The sequence below is a fragment of the Lampetra fluviatilis genome, unplaced genomic scaffold (assembly GCF_964198595.1).
Source record: "Lampetra fluviatilis unplaced genomic scaffold, kcLamFluv1.1 SCAFFOLD_561, whole genome shotgun sequence".
In the NCBI taxonomy this organism is placed as follows: domain Eukaryota; kingdom Metazoa; phylum Chordata; class Hyperoartia; order Petromyzontiformes; family Petromyzontidae; genus Lampetra; species Lampetra fluviatilis.
The window spans coordinates 651-25,169 of record NW_027621079.1 but is presented as its reverse complement, the minus strand read 5'-3'; the positions used below and the strand labels follow the sequence as shown (position 1 = coordinate 25,169).

Below are 24,519 nucleotides of genomic sequence, written 5' to 3'. Positions count from 1 at the left end.
CTCACTCACCCACTCGCGCACCCATTCACTCACCCATTCACTCACTCACCAACTCACTAACCGACTCACCACACTCGTGTACCCACTCGCCCATCCACTCACCCATCCACTCGCCTACCCACTCACCCACCCGCTCACTCACCCCACCCGCTCACTCACCCACTCGCTCACTCACCCACTCGCTCACTCACCTACTTACTCGCTCACCCACTCAACCACTCGCTCACCCACCAACTCACTCACAAACTCACTCACCCAACTCTCCTCACACACCCACTCACCACCAACTCACTCACCAACTCACTCACTCACTCTCTCACCCACTCTCTCACCCACCCACCCACCCCACTCAACCACTCGCTCACCAACTCACTCACCCACCCTCTCACCCACCCACTCACTCACCAACTCTCACCCATTCACTCGCCCACCCACTCACTCAACCACTCGCTCACCACTCACTCACCAACTCACTCACTCACCCATTCACCTCGCCCACCCACTCACTCACCCACTCAGGAAACCCCACCCTGTCCATTTTCCTTCCGCATATTATTTTTAACCAGAGCCCCATAGACTCGCCACACAGAGACCCACAGACTCACCACACAGCAGACTCACCACACCACACACTCACCACACCACACACTCACCACACCACACACTCACCACACACACACTCGCCACACAGACTCACCACACACACACTCGCCACACAGACTCGCCCCATAGACTCACCACACAGAGACCCACAGACTCACCACACAGAGACCCACCACACAGAGACCCACAGTCACCACACAGAGACCCACAGACTCACCACACAGAGACCCACAGACTCACCACACAGAGACCCACAGACTCACACACAGAGACCCACAGACTCACCACACAGAGACCCACAGACTCACCACACAGAGACCCACAGACTCACCACACAGAGACCCACAGACTCACCACACAGAGACCCACAGACTCACCCACACAGAGACCCACAGACTCACCACACAGAGACCCACAGACTCACCACACAGAGACCCACAGACTCACCACACAGAGACCCACAGACTCACCACACAGAGACCCACAGACTCACCACACAAGAGACCCACAGACTCACCACACAGAGACCCACAGACTCATCACACAGAGACCCATAGACTCACCACACAGAGACCCACAGACTCACCACACAGAGACCCACAGATTCACCACACAGAGACCCACAGACTCACCACACAGAGACCCACAGATTCACCACACAGAGGCTACCTGGGGGAGTTTTGTCTGTGTGTGTGTAACAGCACTTGCCCCTACAGCCCTGCTAGAGGCTACCTGGGGAGCTTTGTCTGTGTTTGTGACAGCACTTGCCCCTACAGCCCCTGCTAGAGGCTACCTGGGGGAGCTTTGTCTGTGTTTGTGACAGCACTTGCCCCTACAGCCCTGCTAGAGGCTACCTGGGGTAGCTTTGTCTGTGTTTGTGACAGCACTTGCCCCTACAGCCCTGCTAGAGGCTACCTGGGGGAGCTGTGTGTGTAACAGCACTTGCCCCTACAGCCCTGCTAGAGGCTACCTGGGGTAGCTTTGTCTGTGTGTGTGTAACGGCACCTTGCCCCCTACAGCCCTGCTAGAGGCTACCTGGGGAGCTTTGTCTGTGTTTGTGACAGCACTTGCCCCTACAGCCCTGCTAGAGGCTACCTGGGGGAGCTTTGTCTGTGTTTGTGACAGCACTTGCCCCTACAGCCCTGCTAGAGGCTACCTGGGGTAGCTTTGTCTGTGTTTGTGACAGCACTTGCCCCTACAGCCCTGCTAGAGGCTACCTGGGGGAGCTGTGTGTGTAACAGCACTTGCCCCTACAGCCCTGCTAGAGGCTACCTGGGGTAGCTTTGTCTGTGTGTGTGTAACGGCACTTGCCCCTACAGCCCTGCTAGAGGCTACCTGGGGGAGCTGTGTGTGTAACAGCACTTGCCCCTACAGCCCTGCTAGAGGCTACCTGGGGTAGCTTTGTCTGTGTGTGTGTAACGGCACTTGCCCCTACAGCCCTGCTAGAGGCTACCTGGGGAGCTTTGTCTGTGTTTGTGACAGCACTTGCCCCCTACAGCCCTGCTAGAGGCTACCTGGGGGAGCTTTGTCTGTGTTTGTGACAGCACTTGCCCCTACAGCCCTGCTAGAGGCTACCTGGGGTAGCTTTGTCTGTGTTTGTGACAGCACTTGCCCCTACAGCCCTGCTAGAGGCTACCTGGGGGAGCTGTGTGTGTAACAGCACTTGCCCCTACAGCCCTGCTAGAGGCTACCTGGGGTAGCTTTGTCTGTGTGTGTGTAACGGCACTTGCCCCTACAGGCCCTGCTAGAGGCTACCTGGGGGTAGCTTTGTCTGTGTGTGTGTAACGGCACTTGCCCCTACAGCCCTGCTAGAGGCTACCTGGGGAGCTTTGTCTGTGTTTGTGACAGCACTTGCCCCTACAGCCCTGCTAGAGGCTACCTGGGGGAGCTTTGTCTGTGTTTGTGACAGCACTTGCCCCTACAGCCCTGCTAGAGGCTACCTGGGGTAGCTTTGTCTGTGTTTGTGACAGCACTTGCCCCTACAGCCCTGCTAGAGGCTACCTGGGGGAGCTGTGTGTGTAACAGCACTTGCCCCTACAGCCCCTGCTAGAGGCTACCTGGGGTAGCTTTGTCTGTGTGTGTGTAACGGCACTTGCCCCTACAGCCCTGCTAGAGGCTACCTGGGGGAGCTGTGTGTGGTGGCTGTGTGGGCGTGAGCTGCGGGTTTCTTGTTTGTGTGCTGAGGGTGTGAAACCACTTGGCCGTGACGATGATGTCTCCCCCCCCCCCCCCCCCCCGTGTCTCCCCCCCCCCCCCCCCGTGTCCTCCCCCCCCTCCCTCTCCTCCCCTCTCCCTCCCCCCCCCCCCCTTGTCTCCCCCCCCCCCCCTTGTCTCCCCCCCCCCCCGTGTGTCTCCCCCCCCCCTTGTCTCCCCCCCCCTTGTCTCCCCCCCCCTTGTCTCCCCCCCCCCGTGTCTCCCCCCCCCCCGTGTCCCCCCCCCCCCCGTGTCTCCCCCCCCCCGTGTCTCTCCCCCCCCCCCCCGTGTCTCTCTCCCCCCCCCCCCCCGTGTCTCTCTCCCCCCCCCCCCCGTGTCTCCCCCCCCCCCGTCCCTCCCTCTAGATCAACGTCAGAGTGACCACGATGGATGCTGAGCTGGAATTTGCCATTCAGCCAAATACCACCGGGAAACAGCTGTTTGACCAGGTGGGTGGGTGGGGTCACGGTGGGGTCATGGTGGCCGGGTGGGTGGGGAAACAGCTGTTTGACCAGGTGGGTGGGTGGGGTCACGGTGGGGTCATGGTGGCCGGGTGGGTGGGGAAACAGCTGTTTGACCAGGTGGGTGGGTGGGGTCACGGTGGGGTCATGGTGGCCGGGTGGGTGGGGAAACAGCTGTTTGACCAGGTGGGTGGGTGGGGTCACGGTGGGGTCATGGTGGCCGGGTGGGTGGGGAAACAGCTGTTTGACCAGGTGGGTGGGTGGGGTCACGGTGGGGTCATGGTGGCCGGGTGGGTGGGGAAACAGCTGTTTGACCAGGTGGGTGGGTGGGGTCACGGTGGGGTCATGGTGGCCGGGTGGGTGGGGAAACAGCTGTTTGACCAGGTGGGTGGGTGGGGTCACGGTGGGGTCATGGTGGCCGGGTGGGTGGGGAAACAGCTGTTTGACCAGGTGGGTGGGTGGGGTCACGGTGGGGTCATGGTGGCCGTGTGGGTGGGTGGGTGGGGAAACAGCTGTTTGACCAGGTGGGTGGGTGGGGTCACGGTGGGGTCATGGTGGCCGGGTGGGTGGGGAAACAGCTGTTTGACCAGGTGGGTGGGTGGGGTCACGGTGGGGTCATGGTGGCCGGGTGGGTGGGTGGGTGGGGAAACAGCTGTTTGACCAGGTGGGTGGGTGGGGTCACGGTGGGGTCACGGTGGGGTCATGGTGGCCGTGTGGGTGGGTGGGTGGGTGGGGAAACAGCTGTTTGACCAGGTGGGTGGGTGGGGTCACGGTGGGGTCACGGTGACCGTGTGGGTGGGTGGGTGGGTTCATGGTGGCCGTGTGGGTGGGTTCATGGTGGACGTGTGGGTGGGTGGGTGGGTGGGGTTCACGATGGCCGTGTGGGTGGGTGGGGTTCACGATGGCCGTGTGGGTGGGTGGGGTTCATGGTGGCCATGTGGGTGGGTGGGGTTCCTGATGGCCGGGTAGGTGATTGGGGTTCACGATGGCCGTGTGGGTGGGTGGGTGAGTGGGTGGGGTTCACGATGACCGTATGGGTGGGTGGGTGAGTTGGTGGGTGGGGGTGGGGTCACGATGGCCGTGTGGGTGGGTGGATGAGTTGGTGGGTGGGGGTGGGGTCACGATGGCCGTGTGGGTGAGTGGGTGGGTGTGGTTTCTATAGCAACAGGGCTGTCTTGTATCGCTCTCTTGATCACTTGAGGGGGGACTCAGAGAGACCCCCCCCCCCGTCTCTGTCTCCCCGTGTCTTTCTCCCCATGTCTCCCCGTGTCTCTCTCCCCGTGTCTCTCTCCGTGTCTCTCCCCGTGTCTCTCCCCGTGTCTCTCCCCGTGTCTTTCACCCTGTAGCTCCCCCCCGTGTCTCTCTCTCCCCGTGTCTCTCTTTCTCCCCGTGTCTTTCTCTCTCGCCGTGTCTCTCTTTCTCTCTCCCTGTGTCTCTCTCTCTCCCCCCGTGTCTCTCTCTCTCTCCCCGTGTCTCTCTCTCTCTCCCCGTGTCTCTCTCTCTCTCCCCGTGTCTCTCTCTCTCTCCCCGTGTCTCTCTCTCTCTCCCCGTGTCTCTCTCTCTCTCCCCGTGTCTCTCTCTCTCTTTCCCCGTGTCTCTCTTTCTCTCTCCCCGTGTCTCTCTTTTTCTCTCCCCGTGTCTCTCTTTCTCCCCGTGTCTTTCTCTCTCGCCGTGTCTCTCTTTCTCTCTCCCTGTGTCTCTCTCTCTCTCCCCGTGTCTCTCTCTCTCTCCCCGTGTCTCTCTTTCTCCCCGTGTCTTTCTCTCTCGCCGTGTCTCTCTTTCTCTCTCCCTGTGTCTCTCTCTCTCTCCCCGTGTCTCTCTCTCTCTCCCCGTGTCTCTCTCTCTCTCCCCGTGTCTCTCTCCCCGTGTCTCTCTCTCTCTCCCCGTGTCTCTCTCTCTCTCCCCGTGTCTCTCTTTCTCTCTCCCCGTGTCTCTCTTTCTCTCTCCCCGTGTCTCTCTCTCTCTCCCCGTGTCTTTCTCTCTCCCCGTGTCTCTCACCGTGTCTCACTTTCTCTGTGTGTCTCTGTGTGTGTGTGTCTCTGTCTGTGTGTGTCTGTGTATGTGTGTGTGTGTCTGTGTGTGTGTGTGTGTGTCTGTGTGTGTGTGTCTGTGTGTGTGTGTCTGTGTGTGTGTCTGTGTGTCTGTGTCTGTGTGTGTGTCTGTGTGTCTGTGTGTCTGTGTGTGTGTCTGTGTGTGTGTGTGTGTCTGTGTGTGTGTCTGTGTGTGTGTGTGTGTCTGTGTGTGTGTGTCTGTGTGTGTGTGTCTGTGTCTGTGTGTGTCTGTGTCTGTGTGTGTGTCTGTGTGTGTGTCTGTGTCTGTGTGTGTGTGTCTGTGTGTGTCTGTGTGTGTGTGTGTGTGTCTGTGTGTGTGTGTGTGTCTGTGTGTGTAGGTGGTGAAGACGATTGGCCTGAGGGAGATTTGGTTCTTTGGGCTGCAATACGTGGATGGCAAAGGGTACTCCACCTGGCTCAAGCTCAACAAGAAGGTAGCCCTCACCACGCTCACCCTCACCACGCTCACCACCACCACGCTCACCACCACCACGCTCACCACCACCACGCTCACCACCACCACGCTCACCACCACCACGCTCACCACCACCACGCTCACCACCACCACGCTCACCACCACCACGCTCACCACCACCACGCTCACCACCACCACGCTCACCACCACCACGCTCACCACCACCACCACGCTCACCACCACCACCACGCTCACCACCACCACCACGCTCACCACCACCACCACGCTCACCACCACCACCACGCTCACCACCACCACCACGCTCACCACCACCACCACGCTCACCACCACCACCACGCTCACCACCACCACCACGCTCACCACCACCACCACGCTCACCACCACCACCACGCTCACCACCACCACGCTCACCACCACCACGCTCACCACCACCACGCTCACCACCACCACGCTCACCACCACCACGCTCACCACCACCACGCTCACCACCACCACCACGCTCACCACCACCACGCTCACCCTCACCACGCTCGCCACCACCACGCTCACCACCACCACGCTCACCACCACCACGCTCACCCTCACCACGCTCGCCACCACCACGCTCACCACCACCACGCTCACCCTCACCACGCTCACCACCACCACGCTCACCCTCACCACGCTCACCACCACCACGCTCACCACCACCACCACGCTCACCACCACCACATTCACCACCACCACGCTCACCACCACCACCACGCTCACCACCACCACGCTCACCACCACCACGCTCACCACCACCACGCTCACCACCACCACGCTCACCACCACCACACTCACCCTCACCACGCTCACCACCACCACGCTCACCACCACCACCACGCTCACCACCACCACGCTCACCACCACCACGCTCACCACCACCACGCTCACCACCACCACACTCACCCTCACCACGCTCACCACCACCACGCTCACCACCACCACCACGCTCACCACCACCACATTCACCACCACCACGCTCACCACCACCACCACGCTCACCACCACCACGCTCACCACCACCACGCTCACCACCACCACGCTCACCACCACCACGCTCACCACCACCACGCTCACCACCACCACGCTCACCACCACCACGCTCACCACCACCACGCTCACCACCACCACACTCACCACCACCACACTCACCACCACCACACTCACCACCACGCTCACCACCACCACGCTCACCACCACCACGCTCACCACCACCACACTCACCACCACCACACTCACCACCACGCTCACCACCACCACGCTCACCACCACACTCACCACCACACTCACCACCACCACACTCACCACCACCACGCTGTGGGTGTCTGTGTGTGTGTGTCTGTCTGTTTGTGTGTGTCTGTGTGTGTGTGTGTCTGTGTGTGTCTGTGTGTGTGTGTGTGTCTGTGTGTGTGTGTGTGTGTCTGTGTGTGTGTGTGTCACTGTGTGTGTGTGTCACTGTGTGTGTGTGTGTGTCTGTGTCTGTGTGTGTGTGTGTCACTGTGTGTGTGTCACTGTGTGTGTGTGTGTGTGTCACTGTGTGTGTCACTGTGTGTGTGTGTGTGTCACTGTGTGTGTCACTGTGTGTGTGTGTGTCATTGTGTGTGTCACTGTGTGTGTGTGTGTCACTGTGTGTGTGTCACTGTGTGTGTGTGTGTGTCACTGTGTGTGTGTGTGTGTCACTGTGTGTGTGTGTGTGTCACTGTGTGTGTGTGTGTGTCACTGTGTGTGTGTGTGTGTCACTGTGTGTGTGTGTGTCACTGTGTGTGTGTGTGTGTCACTGTGTGTGTGTGTGTGTCACTGTGTGTGTGTGTGTGTCTGTGTGTGTGTGTGTCTATCTAACTGTTTGTGTCTAACTGTGTGTCTATCTAACTCTGTCTATCTAACTGTCTATCTAACTCTGTCTATCTAACTGTGTCTATCTAACTGTGTCTAACTATGTGTCTATGTAGGTGTCTGCGCAGGACGTCAAGAAGGAGAACCCGTTTGCGTTTCGCTTTCGAGGGAAATTCTTCCCCGAGGACGTCTCAGAGGAGCTCATCCAGGAGATCACACAGAGGCTCTTCTTCCTGCAGGCACGTTACCACGTTACCATCACGTTACCATCACGTTACCATCACGTTACCATCACGTTACCATCACGTTACCATCACGTTACCATCGCGTTACCATCACATTACCACGGCATTACCATCACGTCACCATCGCGTTACCACGTTACCATCGCGTTACCATGGTGTTACCATCACGTTACCATGGCGTTACCACCACCACGTCACCACCACCACGTCACCACCACATTACCACGGCGTTATCATCATGTTACCATCGCGTTACCATCACGTTACCATCACGTTACCATGGCGTTACCATGGCGTTACCATCACGTTACCATGGCGTTACCACCACCACGTCACCACCACCACGTCACCACCACGTCACCACCACATTACCACGGCGTTATCATCATGTTACCATCGCGTTACCACGTTACCATCACGTTATCATCACGTTACCATGGTGTTACCATCACTTTAACATGGCGTTACCATCACGTTACCACGTTACCATCACGTTACCATCACGTTACCACGTTACCATCACGTTAACACGTTACCATCGCGTTACCATGGTGTTACCATCACGTTACCATGGCGTTACCACCACCACGTCACCACCACCACGTCACCACCACATTACCACGGCGTTATCATCATGTTACCATCGCGTTACCATCACGTTACCATCACGTTACCATGGCGTTACCATCACGTTACCATGGCGTTACCACCACCACGTCACCACCACGTCACCACCACATTACCACGGCGTTATCATCATGTTACCATCGCGTTACCACGTTACCATCACGTTACCATCACGTTACCATGGTGTTACCATCACGTTACCATGGTGTTACCATCACTTTAACATGGCGTTACCATCACGTTACCACGTTACCATCACGTTACCATGGCGTTACCATCACGTTACCATGGCGTTACCACCACCACGTCACCACCACCACGTCACCACCACATTACCACGGCATTATCATCATGTTACCATCGCGTTACCACGTTACCATCACGTTACCACGTTACCATTACGTTACCATGGTGTTACCATCACTTTAACATGGCGTTACCATCACGTTACCATCACGTTACCACGTTACCATGGAGTTACCACGTTACCATGGAGTTACCATCACTTTAACATGGCGTTACCATCACGTTTACCACGTTACCATCGCGTTACCATGGAGTTACCATCACATGTACCACGTTACCATCACGTTACCACGTTACCATCACGTTACCATCACGTTACCACGTTAGCATGGCGTTACCATCACGTTACCACGTTACCATCACGTTACCATCACGTTACCACGTTACCATCACGTTAACACGTTACCATCGCGTTACCATGGTGTTACCATCACGTTACCATGGCGTTACCACCACCACGTCACCACCACCACGTCACCACCACATTACCACGGCGTTATCATCATGTTACCATCGCGTTACCATCACGTTACCATCACGTTACCATGGCGTTACCATCACGTTACCATGGCGTTACCACCACCACGTCACCACCACGTCACCACCACATTACCACGGCGTTATCATCATGTTACCATCGCGTTACCACGTTACCATCACGTTACCATCACGTTACCATGGTGTTACCATCACGTTACCATGGTGTTACCATCACTTTAACATGGCGTTACCATCACGTTACCACGTTACCATCACGTTACCATGGCGTTACCATCACGTTACCATGGCGTTACCACCACCACGTCACCACCACCACGTCACCACCACATTACCACGGCATTATCATCATGTTACCATCGCGTTACCACGTTACCATCACGTTACCATCACGTTACCACGTTACCATTACGTTACCATGGTGTTACCATCACTTTAACATGGCGTTACCATCACGTTACCATCACGTTACCACGTTACCATGGAGTTACCACGTTACCATGGAGTTACCATCACTTTAACATGGCGTTACCATCACGTTTACCACGTTACCATCGCGTTACCATGGAGTTACCATCACATGTACCACGTTACCATCACGTTACCACGTTACCATCACGTTACCATCACGTTACCACGTTAGCATGGCGTTGCCATCACGTCTACCACGTTACCAGCGCGTTACCACGTTACCATCACCTTACCATGGCCTTACCATCACGTCTACCACGTTACCAGCGCGTTACCACCACGTTGCCACCACGTTACCACGGCGTTATCACGTGACCATCGCGTTACCACCATGTTACCACCATGTCACCACCACCACGTCACCACCACCACGTTACCGTGAGGTTACCACTCGGTTACCGGGTTACAGGAGATCACCCAGAGACTCCATGCGGTTACCATAATGGTGGTGGTGATGGTGGTGGTGGTGATGGTGGTGATGGTGATGGTGGTGATGTTGATGATGATGGTGATGATGATGGTGATGATGATGGTGTTGATGATGATGATGGTGGTGGTGGTAGTGATGATGGTGGTGGTGATGATGGTGATGATGATGGTGGTGGTGGTAGTGATGATGGTGGTGGTGATGATGGTGATGATGATGGTGGTGGTGGTAGTGATGATGGTGGTGGTGATGATGGTGGTGGTGATGATGGTGGTGATGATGATGATGGTGGTGATGATGATGGTGATGATGATGGTGGTGGTGGTGATGGTGATGATGGTGGTGGTGGTGGTGGTGATGGTGGTGGTGATGGTGGTGGTGATGATGATGGTGGTGATGATGGTGGTGATGGTGGTGGTGGTGGTGATGGTGGTGATGATGATGATGGTGGTGATGATGATGGTGATGATGGTGGTGGTGGTGATGGTGATGATGATGGTGGTGGTGATGGTGGTGGTGATGGTGGTGGTGATGATGATGGTGGTGGTGATGGTGGTGGTGATGATGGTGGTGATGGTGATGGTGGTGGTGATGATAGTGATGATAGTGGTGGTGGTGATGGTGGTGATGGTGATGATGGTGGTGATGATGATGATGATGGTGGTGATGATGATGATGGTGGTGATGATGATGATGGTGATGATGATGGTGATGGTGGTTGTGGTGGTGATGGTGGTGATGGTGGTAATGATGATGATGGTGGTGATGATGATGATGGTGGTGATGATGATGATGGTGGTGATGATGATGATGGTGGTGATGATGATGATGGTGATGATGATGGTGATGGTGGTTGTGGTGGTGATGGTGGTTGTGGTAATGATGATGGTGATGGTGGTAATGATGATGATGATGATGGTGGTGATGATGATGATGGTGGTGATGATGATGATGGTGGTGATGATGATGGTGGTGGTGGTGGTGATGATGATGATGATGGTGATGATGATGATGATGATGGTGATGATGGTGGTGATGATGGTGATGATGATGTTGTTGATGTTGATGATGTTGATGATGATGTTGTTGTTGATGATGTTGATGTTGATGACGATGATGTTGATGATGTTGATGATGATGTTGATGATGTTGATGATGTTGATGTTGATGATGTTGTTGATGATGTTGATGATGTTGATGATGTTGTTGTTGATGTTGTTGATGATGTTGATGATGTTGATGTTGATGATGATGTTGATGATGATGTTGTTGATGATGTTGATGATGTTGATGATAATGTTGTTGTTGATGTTGTTGATGTTGTTGATGTTGTTGATGATAATGTTGTTGTCGATGTTGTTGATGTTGTTAACGTTGTTGTTGTTGTTAATGTTGATGTTGTTGTTTACATTGTTGTTGTTGTTGTTGTGTACAGGTGAAGGAGGGCATCCTATCGGACGACATCTACTGCCCGCCTGAGACATCGGTGCTGCTGGCTTCGTACGCGGTGCAGGCCAAATACGGAGACTACGACCAGGAGTCGCACAGGGCCGGATACCTCTCTGGAGACCGTCTCCTGCCTCAGCGGTGAGACTCACTCACTCACTCGCTCGCTCGCTCAGCCACTCACTCACTCACTCGCTCACCCGCTCGCTCACCACTCACTCGCTCGCTCGCTCACTCGCTCAGCCGCTCACTCACTCAGCCACTCGCTCAGCCACTCACTCAGCCACTCGCTCAGCCACTCGCTCACTCGCTCAGCCGCTCACTCACTCAGCCACTCACTCAGCCACTCACTCACTCACTCAGCCACTCACTCACTCAGCCACTCACTCACTCAGCCACTCAGTCTCACCACACACACAAGTACGGAGACTACGACCAGGAGTCTCAGAGGGCCGGATACCTCTCTGGAGACCGTCTCCTGCCTCAGCGGTGAGACTCACTCACCACTCGCGCTCGCTCGCTCGCTCACTCGCTCACTCGCTCACTCAGCCACTCACTCAGCCGCTCGCTCGCTCGCAAAATCGCTCGCTCACTTGCTCACTCACTCGCTCACCACTCACTCACCACTCACTCACGCTCACCACTCACTCACCACTCCCTCACTCACTCGCTCACTCACTCAGCCACTCGCTCGCTCACTCACTCACTCACCAATCACTCGCTCACTCACTCAGTCACTCACTCGCTTGCTCACTCACTCGCTCACTCACTCAGCCACTCGCTCACTCCCTCAGCCACTCACTCACCACTCACTCACCACACACACACACTCACCGCTCGCTCGCTCGCTCACCACTCACTCACCACTCGCTACTCACCACTCGCTACTCACCACTCACACTCACTCGCCACTCACACTCGCCACACTCACTACTCGCCACTCACACTCACTCGCCACTCACACTCACCACTCACACTCACCACTCACACTCGCCACACTCACTACTCGCACACACTCACACTCACCACTCACTCGCCACACACACTCGCCACACTCAACACTCGCACTCACTCGCCACTCACACTCACCACTTACACTCACTCGCCACTCACACTCGCCACACTCACTACTCGCACACACTCACACTCACCACTCACCACTCACACTCGCCACACTCACTACTCGCACACACTCACACTCACCACTCACTCGCCACACACACTCGCCACACTCACTACTCGCACTCACTCGCCACTCACACTCACCACTCACCACTCACACTCACCACTCACACTCGCCACACTCACTACTCGCACACACTCACACTCACCACTCACCACTCACACTCGCCACACTCACTACTCGCACACACTCACACTCACCACTCACTCGCCACACACACTCGCCACACTCACTACTCGCACTCACTCGCCACTCACACTCACCACTCACCACTCACACTCGCCACACTCACTACTCGCACACACTCACTACTCGCACTCACTCGCCACACACACACACTCACTACTCGCACTCACTCGCCACTCACACTCGCCACACTCAACACTCGCACTCACTCGCCACTCACACTCACCACTCACTCACACTCGCCACACTCAACACTCGCACTCACTCACACTCACCACTCACTCGCCACTCACACTCGCCACTCACACTCGCCACACTCACTACTCGCACTCACTCACACTCACCACTCACTCGCCACTCACACTCGCCACACACACTCACCACTCACACTCACTCGGCACTCACACTCGCCACACTCACTACTCGCACTCACTCACACTCACCACTCACTCGCCACTCACACTCGCCACACACACTCACCACTCACACTCACTCGGCACTCACACTCGCCACACTCACTACTCGCACACACTCACACTCACCACTCACTCGCCACTCACACTCGCCACACTCAACACTCGCACTCACTCGCCACACACACTCACCACTCACACTCACTCGCCACTCACACTCGCCACACTCACTACTCGCACTCACTCACACTCACCACTCACTCGCCACTCACACTCGCCACACACACTCACCACTCACACTCACTCGGCACTCACACTCGCCACACTCACTACTCGCACTCACTCACACTCACCACTCACTCGCCACTCACACTCGCCACACACACTCACCACTCACACTCACTCGGCACTCACACTCGCCACACTCACTACTCGCACTCACTCACACTCACCACTCACTCGCCACTCACACTCGCCACACTCACCACTCACACTCACCACTCGCACTCGCCACACTCACCACTCACCCACCCACCCACTCACCCACTCACCTACTCACTCACTCACTCACCCACCCACCCACTCACTCACTCATCCACTCACCCAACCACTCACCCACTCACTCACCCACCCACCCACCCACTCACTCACCCACCCACCCACCCACTCACCCACTCACCCACTATCACCCCCCCCCCCCCACCTCTACCCCCCACTACCCCCCCCCCCCCACTCACCCACCCACTCACCCACCGACTCACCCACCCACTCACCCACTCACCCACTATCACCCCCCTCCCCCCACCCACCTCTACTACCCCCCCCCCACTCTGCAGGGTGCTGGAGCAGCACAAGTTGACGAAGGAGCAGTGGGAGGAGCGCATCCAGAACTGGCACCAAGAGCATCGCGCCATGCTGAGGTGGGTGGGTGGGTGGGTGGCTGGGTGGGTGGGTGAGTGGGTGGGTGGGTGAGTGGGTGGGTGGGTGGGTGGGTGGGTGGGTGGGTGAGTGGGTGAGTGGGTGGGTGGCTGGGTGGCTGGGTGGCTGGGTGGGTGGGTGGGTGAGTGGGTGGGTGGGTGAGAGGGTGGGTGGGTGGGTGGGTGAGAGGGTGGGTGGGTGGGTGGGTGGTGGGTGGGTGAGTGGGTGGGTGGGTGGGTGGGTGAGTGGGTGGGTGGGTGGGTGGGTGAGTGGGTGGGTGGGTGGGTGAGTGGGTGGGTGGGTGTGTGGTGAGTGAGTGAGTGGGTGGGTGGGTGTGTGGTGAGTGAGTGAGTGAGTGGGTGGGTGGGGGAGTGAGTGCTGAGGTGGGTGGTGAGTGGTGAGTGGTGGGTGAGTGAGTGGGTGAGTGAGTGGGTGGGTGGGTGGGTGGGTGAGTGGGTGGGTGGGTGGGTGGGTGAGAGGGTGGGTGGGTGAGTGGGTGGGTGGTGGGTGAGTGGGTGGGTGGTGGGTGAGTGGGTGGGTGGTGGGTGAGTGGGTGGGTGGGTGGGTGGGTGAGTGGTGAGTGAGTGGGTGGGTGGGGGAGTGAGTGCTGAGGTGGGTGGTGAGTGGTGAGTGGTGGGTGAGTGAGTGGGTGGGTGAGTGGGTGGGTGGGTTGGTGGGTGGGTGGGTGGGTGAGTGGGTGGGTGGGTGGGTGGGTGAGTGGGTGGGTGGGTGGGTGGGTGAGTGGGTGAGTGGGTGGGTGGGTGAGTGAGTGGGTGGGTGGGTGGGTGGGTGAGTGGGTGGGTGGGTGAGTGGGTGAGTGGGTGAGTGGGTGGGTGGTGAGTGAGTGGGTGGTGAGTGGGTGGGTGGGTGAGTGGGTGGTGAGTGGTGGGTGTGTGGTGAGTGTGTGGTGAGTGGGTGGTGAGTGGGTGGGTGGTGGGTGGGTGAGTGAGTGGGTGGTGGGTGGTGAGTGAGTGGGTGGTGGGTGAGTGAGTGGGTGGTGGGTGGTGGGTGGTGGGTGGTGAGTGAGTGGGTGGTGGGTGGTGGGTGGTGGGTGGGTGAGTGAGTGAGTGAGTGGGTGAGTGAGTGGGTGAGTGGGTGGGTGGGTGAGTGGGTGAGTGAGTGGGTGGGTGGGTGGGTGAGTGGGTGGGTGGGTGAGTGGGTGAGTGGGTGGGTGGGTGAGTGAGTGGTGGGTGGTGGGTGAGTGGTGGGTGGGTGAGTGAGTGGGTGGGTGGGTGGGTGAGTGGGTGAGTGGTGGGTGGGTGGGTGAGTGAGTGGTGAGTGGGTGGGTGGGTGAGTGGGTGAGTGGTGAGTGGTGGGTGAGTGGGTGAGTGGTGAGTGGTGGGTGAGTGGGTGAGTGGGTGAGGTGGGTGGGTGGGTGAGTGGTGAGTGGGTGAGTGGGTGAGTGAGTGGGTGGTGAGTGGGTGGGTGGGTGAGTGGGTGGGTGGGTGAGTGGGTGGGTGGGTGGGTGGTGAGTGGGTGGGTGGGTGGGTGGTGAGTGGGTGGGTGGGTGGTGAGTGGGTGGGTGGGTGGGTGAGTGAGTGGGTGAGTGGGTGGGTGAGTGGGTGGGTGGGTGAGTGGGTGGGTGGGTGAGTGGGTGGGTGGGTGAGTGGGTGGGTGGGTGAGTGGGTGGGTGGGTGAGTGGGTGGGTGGGTGAGTGGGTGAGTGGGTGGTGAGTGGTGGGTGGGTGAGTGGGTGAGTGGTGAGTGGGTGGGTGGGTGGTGAGTGAGTGAGTGGGTGGGTGGGTGAGTGGGTGAGTGAGTGAGTGGGTGGGTGGGTGGGTGGGTGGGTGGGTGGGTTGGTTGGTCGGGTGGGTGAGTGGGTGGGTGGGTGAGTGGGTGAGTGGGTGAGTGAGTGGGTGAGTGGTGAGTGGTGGGTGGGTGGGTGGGTGGTGGGTGAGTGAGTGGGTGGTGGGTGAGTGAGTGGGTGGTGGGTGGTGGGTGAGTGGGTGGGTGGGTGGGTGAGTGGGTGGGTGGGTGGGTGAGTGAGTGGGTGGGTGGGTGGGTGAGTGAGTGGGTGGGTGGGTGGGTGGGTGGGTGGGTGGGTGGGTGGGTGAGTGGGTGGGTGGGTGAGTGGGTGGGTGGGTGAGTGGGTGAGTGAGTGGGTGGGTGAGTGGGTGAGTGAGTGGGTGGGTGGGTGAGTCGGTGGGTGAGTGGGTGGGTGGGTGGGTGGGTGGGTGAGTGGGTGGGTGGGTGGGTGAGTGGGTGGGTGGGTGGGTGAGTGGGTGGTGGGTGAGTGGTGGGTGGGTGGTGGGTGAGTGGTGGGTGGGTGGTGGGTGAGTGGTGGGTGGGTGAGTGAGTGGGTGGGTGGGTGGGTGAGTGGGTGAGTGGTGGGTGGGTGGGTGAGTGAGTGGTGAGGGGTGAGTGGGTGGGTGGGTGAGTGGGTGGGTGAGTGGGTGAGTGGGTGAGTGGTGGGTGAGTGGGTGAGTGGGTGAGTGGGTGGGTGAGTGGTGAGTGGGTGAGTGGGTGAGTGAGTGGGTGGGTGGGGGTGAGTGGGTGGGTGAGTGGGTGGGTGGGTGAGTGGGTGGGTGGGTGAGTGAGTGGGTGGGTGGGTGGGTGGTGAGTGGGTGGGTGGGTGGGTGGGTGGTGAGTGGGTGGGTGGGTGAGTGGGTGGGTGGGTGAGTGAGTGGGTGGGGTGAGTGGGTGAGTGGGTGAGTGAGTGGGTGAGTGGGTGAGTGGGTGGGTGGTGGGTGGGTGAGTGAGTGGGTGGGTGGGTGAGTGGGTGGGTGAGTGGGTGAGTGGGTGGGTGGGTGAGTGAGTGGGTGGGTGAGTGGTGGGTGGGTGAGTGGGTGAGTGGTGAGTGGGTGGGTGGGTGGGTGGTGAGTGAGTGAGTGGGTGGGTGAGTGAGTGGGTGGGTGGTTGGGTGGGTGGGTGGGTGGGTTGGTTGGTCGGGTGGGTGAGTGGGTGGGTGGGTGGGTGAGTGGGTGAGTGGGTGAGTGAGTGGGTGAGTGGTGAGTGGTGGGTGGGTGGGTGGGTGGTGGGTGAGTGAGTGGGTGGTGGGTGAGTGAGTGGGTGGTGGGTGGTGGGTGAGTGGGTGGGTGGGTGGGTAGGTGGGTGGGTGGGTAGGTGGGTGGGTGGGTAGGTGGGTGAGTGAGTGGGTGGGTGGGTGGGTGGGTGGGTGAGTGGGTGGGTGAGTGGGTGAGTGAGTGAGTGGGTGAGTGGGTGAGTGAGTGGGTGGGTGGGTGAGTCGGTGGGTGAGTGGGTGGGTGAGTGAGTGGGTGGGTGGGTGAGTTGGTGAGTGGGTGGGTGGGTGGGTGGGTGAGTGGGTGGGTGGGTGAGTGAGTGGGTGGGTGGGTGAGTGAGTGAGTGAGTGAGTGGGTGGGTGGGTGGGTGAGTGGGTGGGTGGGTGAGTGGGTGGGTGAGTGGGTGAGTGGGTGAGTGGGTGGGTGGGGGAGTGAGTGGGTGGGTGGTGAGTGGGTGAGTGGGTGGGTGGGTGGTGGGTGGATGGGTGGGTGAGTGAGTGGGTGGGTGGGTGAGTGGGTGGGTGGGTGAGTGAGTGAAGTGGGTGAGTGGAGTGGGTGAGTGGGTGAGCGAGCGGGAAGGGGGGTGGGTGGGTGGGTGAGTGGGTGGGTGGGTGAGTGAGTGGGTGGGTGGGTGAGTGAGTGGGTGGGGTGGGTGAGTGAGTGGGTGGGTGGGTGAGTGGGTGGGTGGGTGAGTGGGTGGGTGGGTGAGTGAGTGAGTGAGTGGGTGGGTGGGTGGGTGAGTGAGTGGGTGGGCGGGTGGGTGAGTGGGTGGTGGGTGGGTGGGTGGGTGAGTGGGTGGGTGGGTGAGTGAGTGAGTGAGTGGGTGGGTGGGTGAGTGGGTGGGTGGGTGAGTGAGTGGAGTGGGTGAGTGGGTGAGCGAGCGGGAAGGGGAGTGGGTGGGTGGGTGGGTGGGTGAGTGAGTGGGTGGGTGGGTGGGTGAGTGGGTGGTGGGTGAGTGAGTGGGTGGGTGGGTGGGTGGTGAGTGGGTGGGTGGGGGAATGAGTGGGTGAGTGAGTGAGTGGGTGGGTGGGTGGTGAGTGGGTGGGTGGGTGGTGAGTGGGTGGGTGGGTGGGTGGGTGGGTGGGGTGGGTGAGTGGGTGAGTGAGTGAGTGGGTGAGCGAGCGGGAAGGTGAGTGGGTGGGTGGGTGACTACGTGGGTGACTACGTGGGTGAGTGGGTGGCCAAGTGACTGATTGGTTAGCATTGTTGCTGTGATGGTGGTGGTGGTTGGTGGGTGGTGGTGGTCGTGGATCTGATCGTGGACGTGGTAGTGGTGATGATGGTGTTGATGGTGATGATGGTGATGATGATGATGGTGATGATGATGATGGTGTTGATGGTGATGATGGTGATGATGATTGATGGTGTTTGATGGTTGATGATGGTGATGATGATGATGGTGATGATGATGATGATGGTGTTGATGGTGATGATGGTGATGATGATGGTGTTGATGGTGATGATGGTGATGATGATGGTGTTGATGATGATGGTGGTGGTGGTGGTGTTGATGATGGTGATGATGATGATGGTGGTGGTGTTGATGGTGGTGGTGATGATGATGATGGTGGTGGTGATGATGATGATGATGATGGTGATGATGTTGATGATGGTGTTGATGATGGTGATGATGGTGATGATGTTGATGATGGTGTTGATGATGGTGATGATGATGATGGTGTTGATGATGGTGGTGATGATGATGGTGATGATGATGGTCATGATGATGATGGTGATGATGTTGATGATGGTGTTGATGATGGTGATGATGATGATGGTGATGATGATGGTGATGATGGTGATGATGATGAACAGGGAGGATGCCATGCTGGAGTACTTGAAGATTGCGCAGGACCTGGAGATGTACGGCGTCAACTACTTTGAGATCAAAAACAAGAAGGGCACCGACCTCTGGCTCGGAGTGGACGCCCTGGGACTGAACATCTACGAGGCGACAGACAAGTGAGTCAGACTCAGACTCACTCAGAGACTCACTCATTCAGAGACTCACTCACTCACTCAGAGACTCACTCACTCAGACTCACTGGGACTGAACATCTACGAGGCGACAGACAAGTGAGTCAGACTCAGACTCACTCAGAGACTCACTCACTCAGAGACTCACTCACTCAGAGACTCACTCACTCAGAGACTCACTCACTCAGAGACTCACAGACTCACTCACTCACTCAGAGACTCACTCACTCACAGACTCACTCAGACTCACTCACTCAGACTCACTGGGACTGAACATCTACGAGGCGACAGACAAGTGAGTCAGACTTAGACTCACTCAGAGACTCACTCACTCGCTCAGAGACTCACTCAGAGACTCACTCAGACTCACTCACTCAGACTCACTGGGACTGAACATCTACGAGGCGACAGACAAGTGAGTCAGACTCAGACTCACTCAGAGACTCACTCACTCAGAGACTCACTCACTCAGAGACTCACTCACTCAGAGACTCACTCACTCAGAGACTCACTCACTCAGAGACTCACTCAGAGACTCGCTCAGAGACTCACTCACTCACTCAAAGACTCACTCAAAGACTCACTCAGAGACTCACTCACTCAGAGACTCACTCACTCAGAGACTCACTCACTCAGAGACTCACTCACTCAGAGACTCACTCACTCAGAGACTCACTCAGAGACTCACTCACTCAGAGACTCACTCAGAGACTCACTCACTCAGAGACTCACTCACTCAGAGACTCACTCAGAGACTCACTCACTCAGAGACTCACTCAGAGACTCACTCACTCAGAGACTCACTCACTCAGAGACTCACTCACTCAGAGACTCACTCACTCAGAGACTCACTCACTCAGAGACTCACTCACTCAGAGACTCACTCAGAGACTCACTCAGAGACTCACTCACTCAGAGACTCACTCGCTCAGAGACTCACTCACTCACAGACAACTTAGTCAGACTCAGACTCAGAGACTCACTCAGACTCATTCAGAGACTCACTCAGAGACTCACTCACTCACTCAGAGACTCACTCACTCAGAGACTCGCTCACTCAGAGACTCACTCACTCAGAGACTCACTCACTCAGAGACTCACTCACTCAGAGACTCACTCACTCAGAGACTCACTCACTCAGTGACTCACTCACTCAGAGACTCACTCACTCACTCAGATACTCAGAGACTCACTCATTCAGAGACTCATTCACTCAGAGACTCACTCAGAGACTCACTCACTCAGAGACTCACTCACTCAGAGACTCACTCACTCAGTGACTCACTCAGAGACTCACTCACTCAGAGACTCACTCACTCACTCAGAGACTCACTCACTCAGAGACTCACTCACTCAGAGACTCACTCACTCAGAGACTCACTCACTCAGTGACTCACTCACTCAGAGACTCACTCACTCACTCAGATACTCAGAGACTCACTCATTCAGAGACTCATTCACTCAGAGACTCACTCAGAGACTCACTCACTCAGAGACTCACTCACTCAGAGACTCACTCACTCAGTGACTCACTCAGAGACTCACTCACTCAGAGACTCACTCACTCAGAGACTCACTCACTCAGAGACTCACTCAGAGACTCACTCACTCAGAGACTCACTCACTCAGAGACTCACTCAGAGACTCACTCACTCAGAGACTCACTCACTCAGAGACTCACTCACTCAGTGACTCACTCAGAGACTCACTCACTCAGAGACTCACTCACTCAGAGACTCACTCACTCAGAGACTCACTCAGAGACTCACTCACTCAGAGACTCACTCACTCACTCAGAGACTCACTCACTCAGAGACTCACTCACTCAGTGACTCACTCAGAGACTCACTCACTCAGAGACTCACTCACTCACTCAGAGACTCACTCACTCAGAGACTCACTCACTCAGAGACTCACTCACTCAGAGACTCACTCACTCAGAGACTCACTCACTCAGAGACTCACTCACTCAGAGACTCACTCACTCAGAGACTCACTCACTCAGAGACTCACTCACTCAGAGACTCACTCACTCAGAGACTCACTCACTCAGAGACTCACTCACTCAGAGACTCACTCACTCAGAGACTCACTCACTCAGAGACTCACTCACTCAGAGACTCACTCACTCAGAGACTCACTCACTCAGAGACTCACTCACTCAGAGACTCACTCACTCAGAGACTCACACACAGACAAGTTAGTCAGACTCAGACTCACTCAGAGACTCACTCACTCAGAGACTCGCTCACAGACTCACTCACTCAGAGACTCACTCGGAGACTCACTCACTCAGAGACTCACTCACAGACAAGTTAGTCAGACTCAGACTCACTCAGAGACTCACTCACTCACAGACTCGCTCACTCAGAGACTCACTCACTCAGAGACTCACTCACTCAGAGACTCACTCACTCAGAGACTCACTCACTCAGAGACTCACTCACTCAGAGACTCACTCACTCAGAGACTCACTCACTCAGAGACTCACTCGGAGACTCACTCACTCAGAGACTCACTCACAGACTCACTCACTCAGAGACTCACTCGGAGACTCACTCACTCAGAGACTCACTCACAGACAAGTTAGTCAGACTCAGACTCACTCAGAGACTCACTCACTCACAGACTCGCTCACTCAGAGACTCGCTCACTCAGAGACTCGCTCACTCAGAGACTCGCTCACTCAGAGACTCACTCACTCAGAGACTCACTCACTCAGAGACTCACTCACTCAGAGACTCACTCACTCAGAGACTCACTCGGAGACTCACTCGGAGACTCACTCGGAGACTCACTCACTCAGAGACTCACTCACTCAGAGACTCACTCACTCAGAACTCACTCACTCAGAGACTCACTCACTCAGAGACTCACTCACTCAGAGACTCACTCACTCAGAGACTCACTCACTCAGAGACTCACTCACTCAGAGACTCACTCACTCAGAGACTCACTCACTCAGAGACTCACTCACTCAGAGACTCACTCACTCAGAGACTCACTCACTCAGAGACTCACTCACTCAGAGACTCACTCACTCAGAGACTCACTCACTCAGAGACTCACTCACTCAGAGACTCACTCACTCAGAGACTCACTCACTCAGAGACTCACTCACTCAGAGACTCACTCACTCAGAGACTCACTCACTCAGAGACTCACTCACTCAGAGACTCACTCACTCAGAGACTCACTCACTCAGAGACTCACTCACTCAGAGACTCACTCACTCAGAGACTCACTCACTCAGAGACTCACTCACTCAGAGACTCACTCACTCAGAGACTCACTCACTCAGAGACTCACTCACTCAGAGACTCACTCACTCAGAGACTCACACACAGACAAGTTAGTCAGACTCAGACTCACTCACAGACTCACTCACTCAGAGACTCACTCACTCAGAGACTCACTCACTCAGAGACTCACTCAGAGACTCACTCAGAGACTCACTCGGAGACTCACTCGGAGACTCACTCGGAGACTCACTCGGAGACTCACTCGGAGACTCACTCACTCAGAGACTCACTCACTCAGAGACTCACTCACTCAGAGACTCACTCACTCAGAGACTCACTCACTCAGAGACTCACTCACTCAGAGACTCACTCAGAGACTCACTCAGAGACTCACTCACTCAGAGACTCACACACAGACAAGTTAGTCAGACTCAGACTCACTCAGAGACTCACTCACTCAGAGACTCACTCACAGACTCACTCACTCAGAGACTCACTCACTCAGAGACTCACTCACTCGGAGACTCACTCAGAGACTCACTCAGAGACTCACTCGGAGACTCACTCACTCAGAGACTCACTCACAGACAAGTTAGTCAGACTCAGACTCACTCAGAGACTCACTCGCTCACAGACTCGCTCACTCAGAGACTCACTCACTCAGAGACTCACTCAGAGACTCACTCACACACTCACTCACAGACTCACTCAGATACTCACTCACAGACTCACTCAGAGACTCACTCACAGACTCACTCACTCATAGACTCGCCCACAGACCCACAGACTCACTCAGGGACCCACAGACTCACTCATAGACTCACTCACTGGGACTCAGAGGCAGGAGTGTACCTGGACTCTCCTTGACCTCTTTGTGACCTCTCCGTGACCTCTCCGTGACCTCTCTGTGACCTCTCTGTGACCTCTCCGTGACCTGTTTGACCCCAGGTTGACCCCTAAGATTGGCTTCCCTTGGAGTGAGATCCGGAACATCTCCTTCAGTGACAAGAAGTTCGTCATCAAACCCATCGACAAGAAAGCTCCGGTCAGGAGCCACTCACCACCCACCCACTCACTCACCCACTCACTCACTCACCACTCACCCACTCACTCACCCACTCACTCACTCACCCACCCACTCACCCACTCACTCACCACCCACTCACCCACCCACCCCCTCACCCACCCACCCACTCACCCCCTCACCCACCCCCCTCACCCACCCCCTCACCCACCCTCTCACCCACCCTCTCACCCACCCTCTCACCCACCCTCTCACCCACCCTCTCATCCACCCTCTCACCCACCCTCTCACCCACCCTCTCACCCACCCTCTCACCCACCCACTCACCCACCCACTCACCCACTCACCCACCCACCCCCTCACCCACCCCCTCACCCACCCCCTCACCCACCCTCTCACCCACCCTCTCACCCACCCTCTCACCCACCCTCTCACCCACCCTCTCACCCACCCTCTCACCCACTCACCCACTCACCCACCCTCTCACCCACCCTCTCACCCACTCACCCACCCACTCACTCACTCACCCACCCACTCACCCACTCACCCACTCACCCACCCACCCACCCACTCACCCACTCACCCACCCACCCACTCACTCACTCACCCACTCACCCACCCCCTCACCCACCCTCTCACCCACCCTCTCACCCACCCACCCACTCACCCACCCTCTCACCCACCCTCTCACCCACCCACCCACCCACTCACTCACCCAGTCCCTCACCCACCCTCTCACCCACCCACCCACTCACCCCCTCACCCACCCACCCCCTCACCCACCCTCTCACCCACCCTCTCACCCACCCTCTCACCCACCCTCTCACCCACTCACCCACCCACCCACTCACCCACTCACTCACCCACCCACCCTCTCACCCACCCACTCACCCACTCACCCACCCACTCACCCACCCACCCCCCTCACCCACTCACCCACCCACCCACCCACCCACCCACTCACCCACTCACCCACCCTCTCACCCACCCACT

At 57.2% G+C, this 24,519-nt stretch overlaps 1 protein-coding gene across 1 annotated transcript in view; it reads left to right on the top strand.

The window, feature by feature from the left end:
* The window catches only part of LOC144954745 (radixin), a gene marked incomplete at its 3' end in the record, with an annotated part of 53,696 nt that extends 30,149 nt beyond the window's left edge, over positions 1-23,547 (top strand). Inside the window, exons 3-9 of the mRNA XM_078885173.1 lie at positions 3,162-3,245; positions 5,647-5,742; positions 7,721-7,843; positions 11,614-11,765; positions 14,243-14,326; positions 19,099-19,245; positions 23,451-23,547. Of these exons, the coding sequence (XP_078741299.1) occupies positions 3,162-3,245; positions 5,647-5,742; positions 7,721-7,843; positions 11,614-11,765; positions 14,243-14,326; positions 19,099-19,245; positions 23,451-23,547 (783 nt within the window). The remainder of the gene's footprint in view (positions 1-3,161; positions 3,246-5,646; positions 5,743-7,720; positions 7,844-11,613; positions 11,766-14,242; positions 14,327-19,098; positions 19,246-23,450) is intronic.
* Between the last annotated feature and the right edge of the window lie 972 nt (positions 23,548-24,519).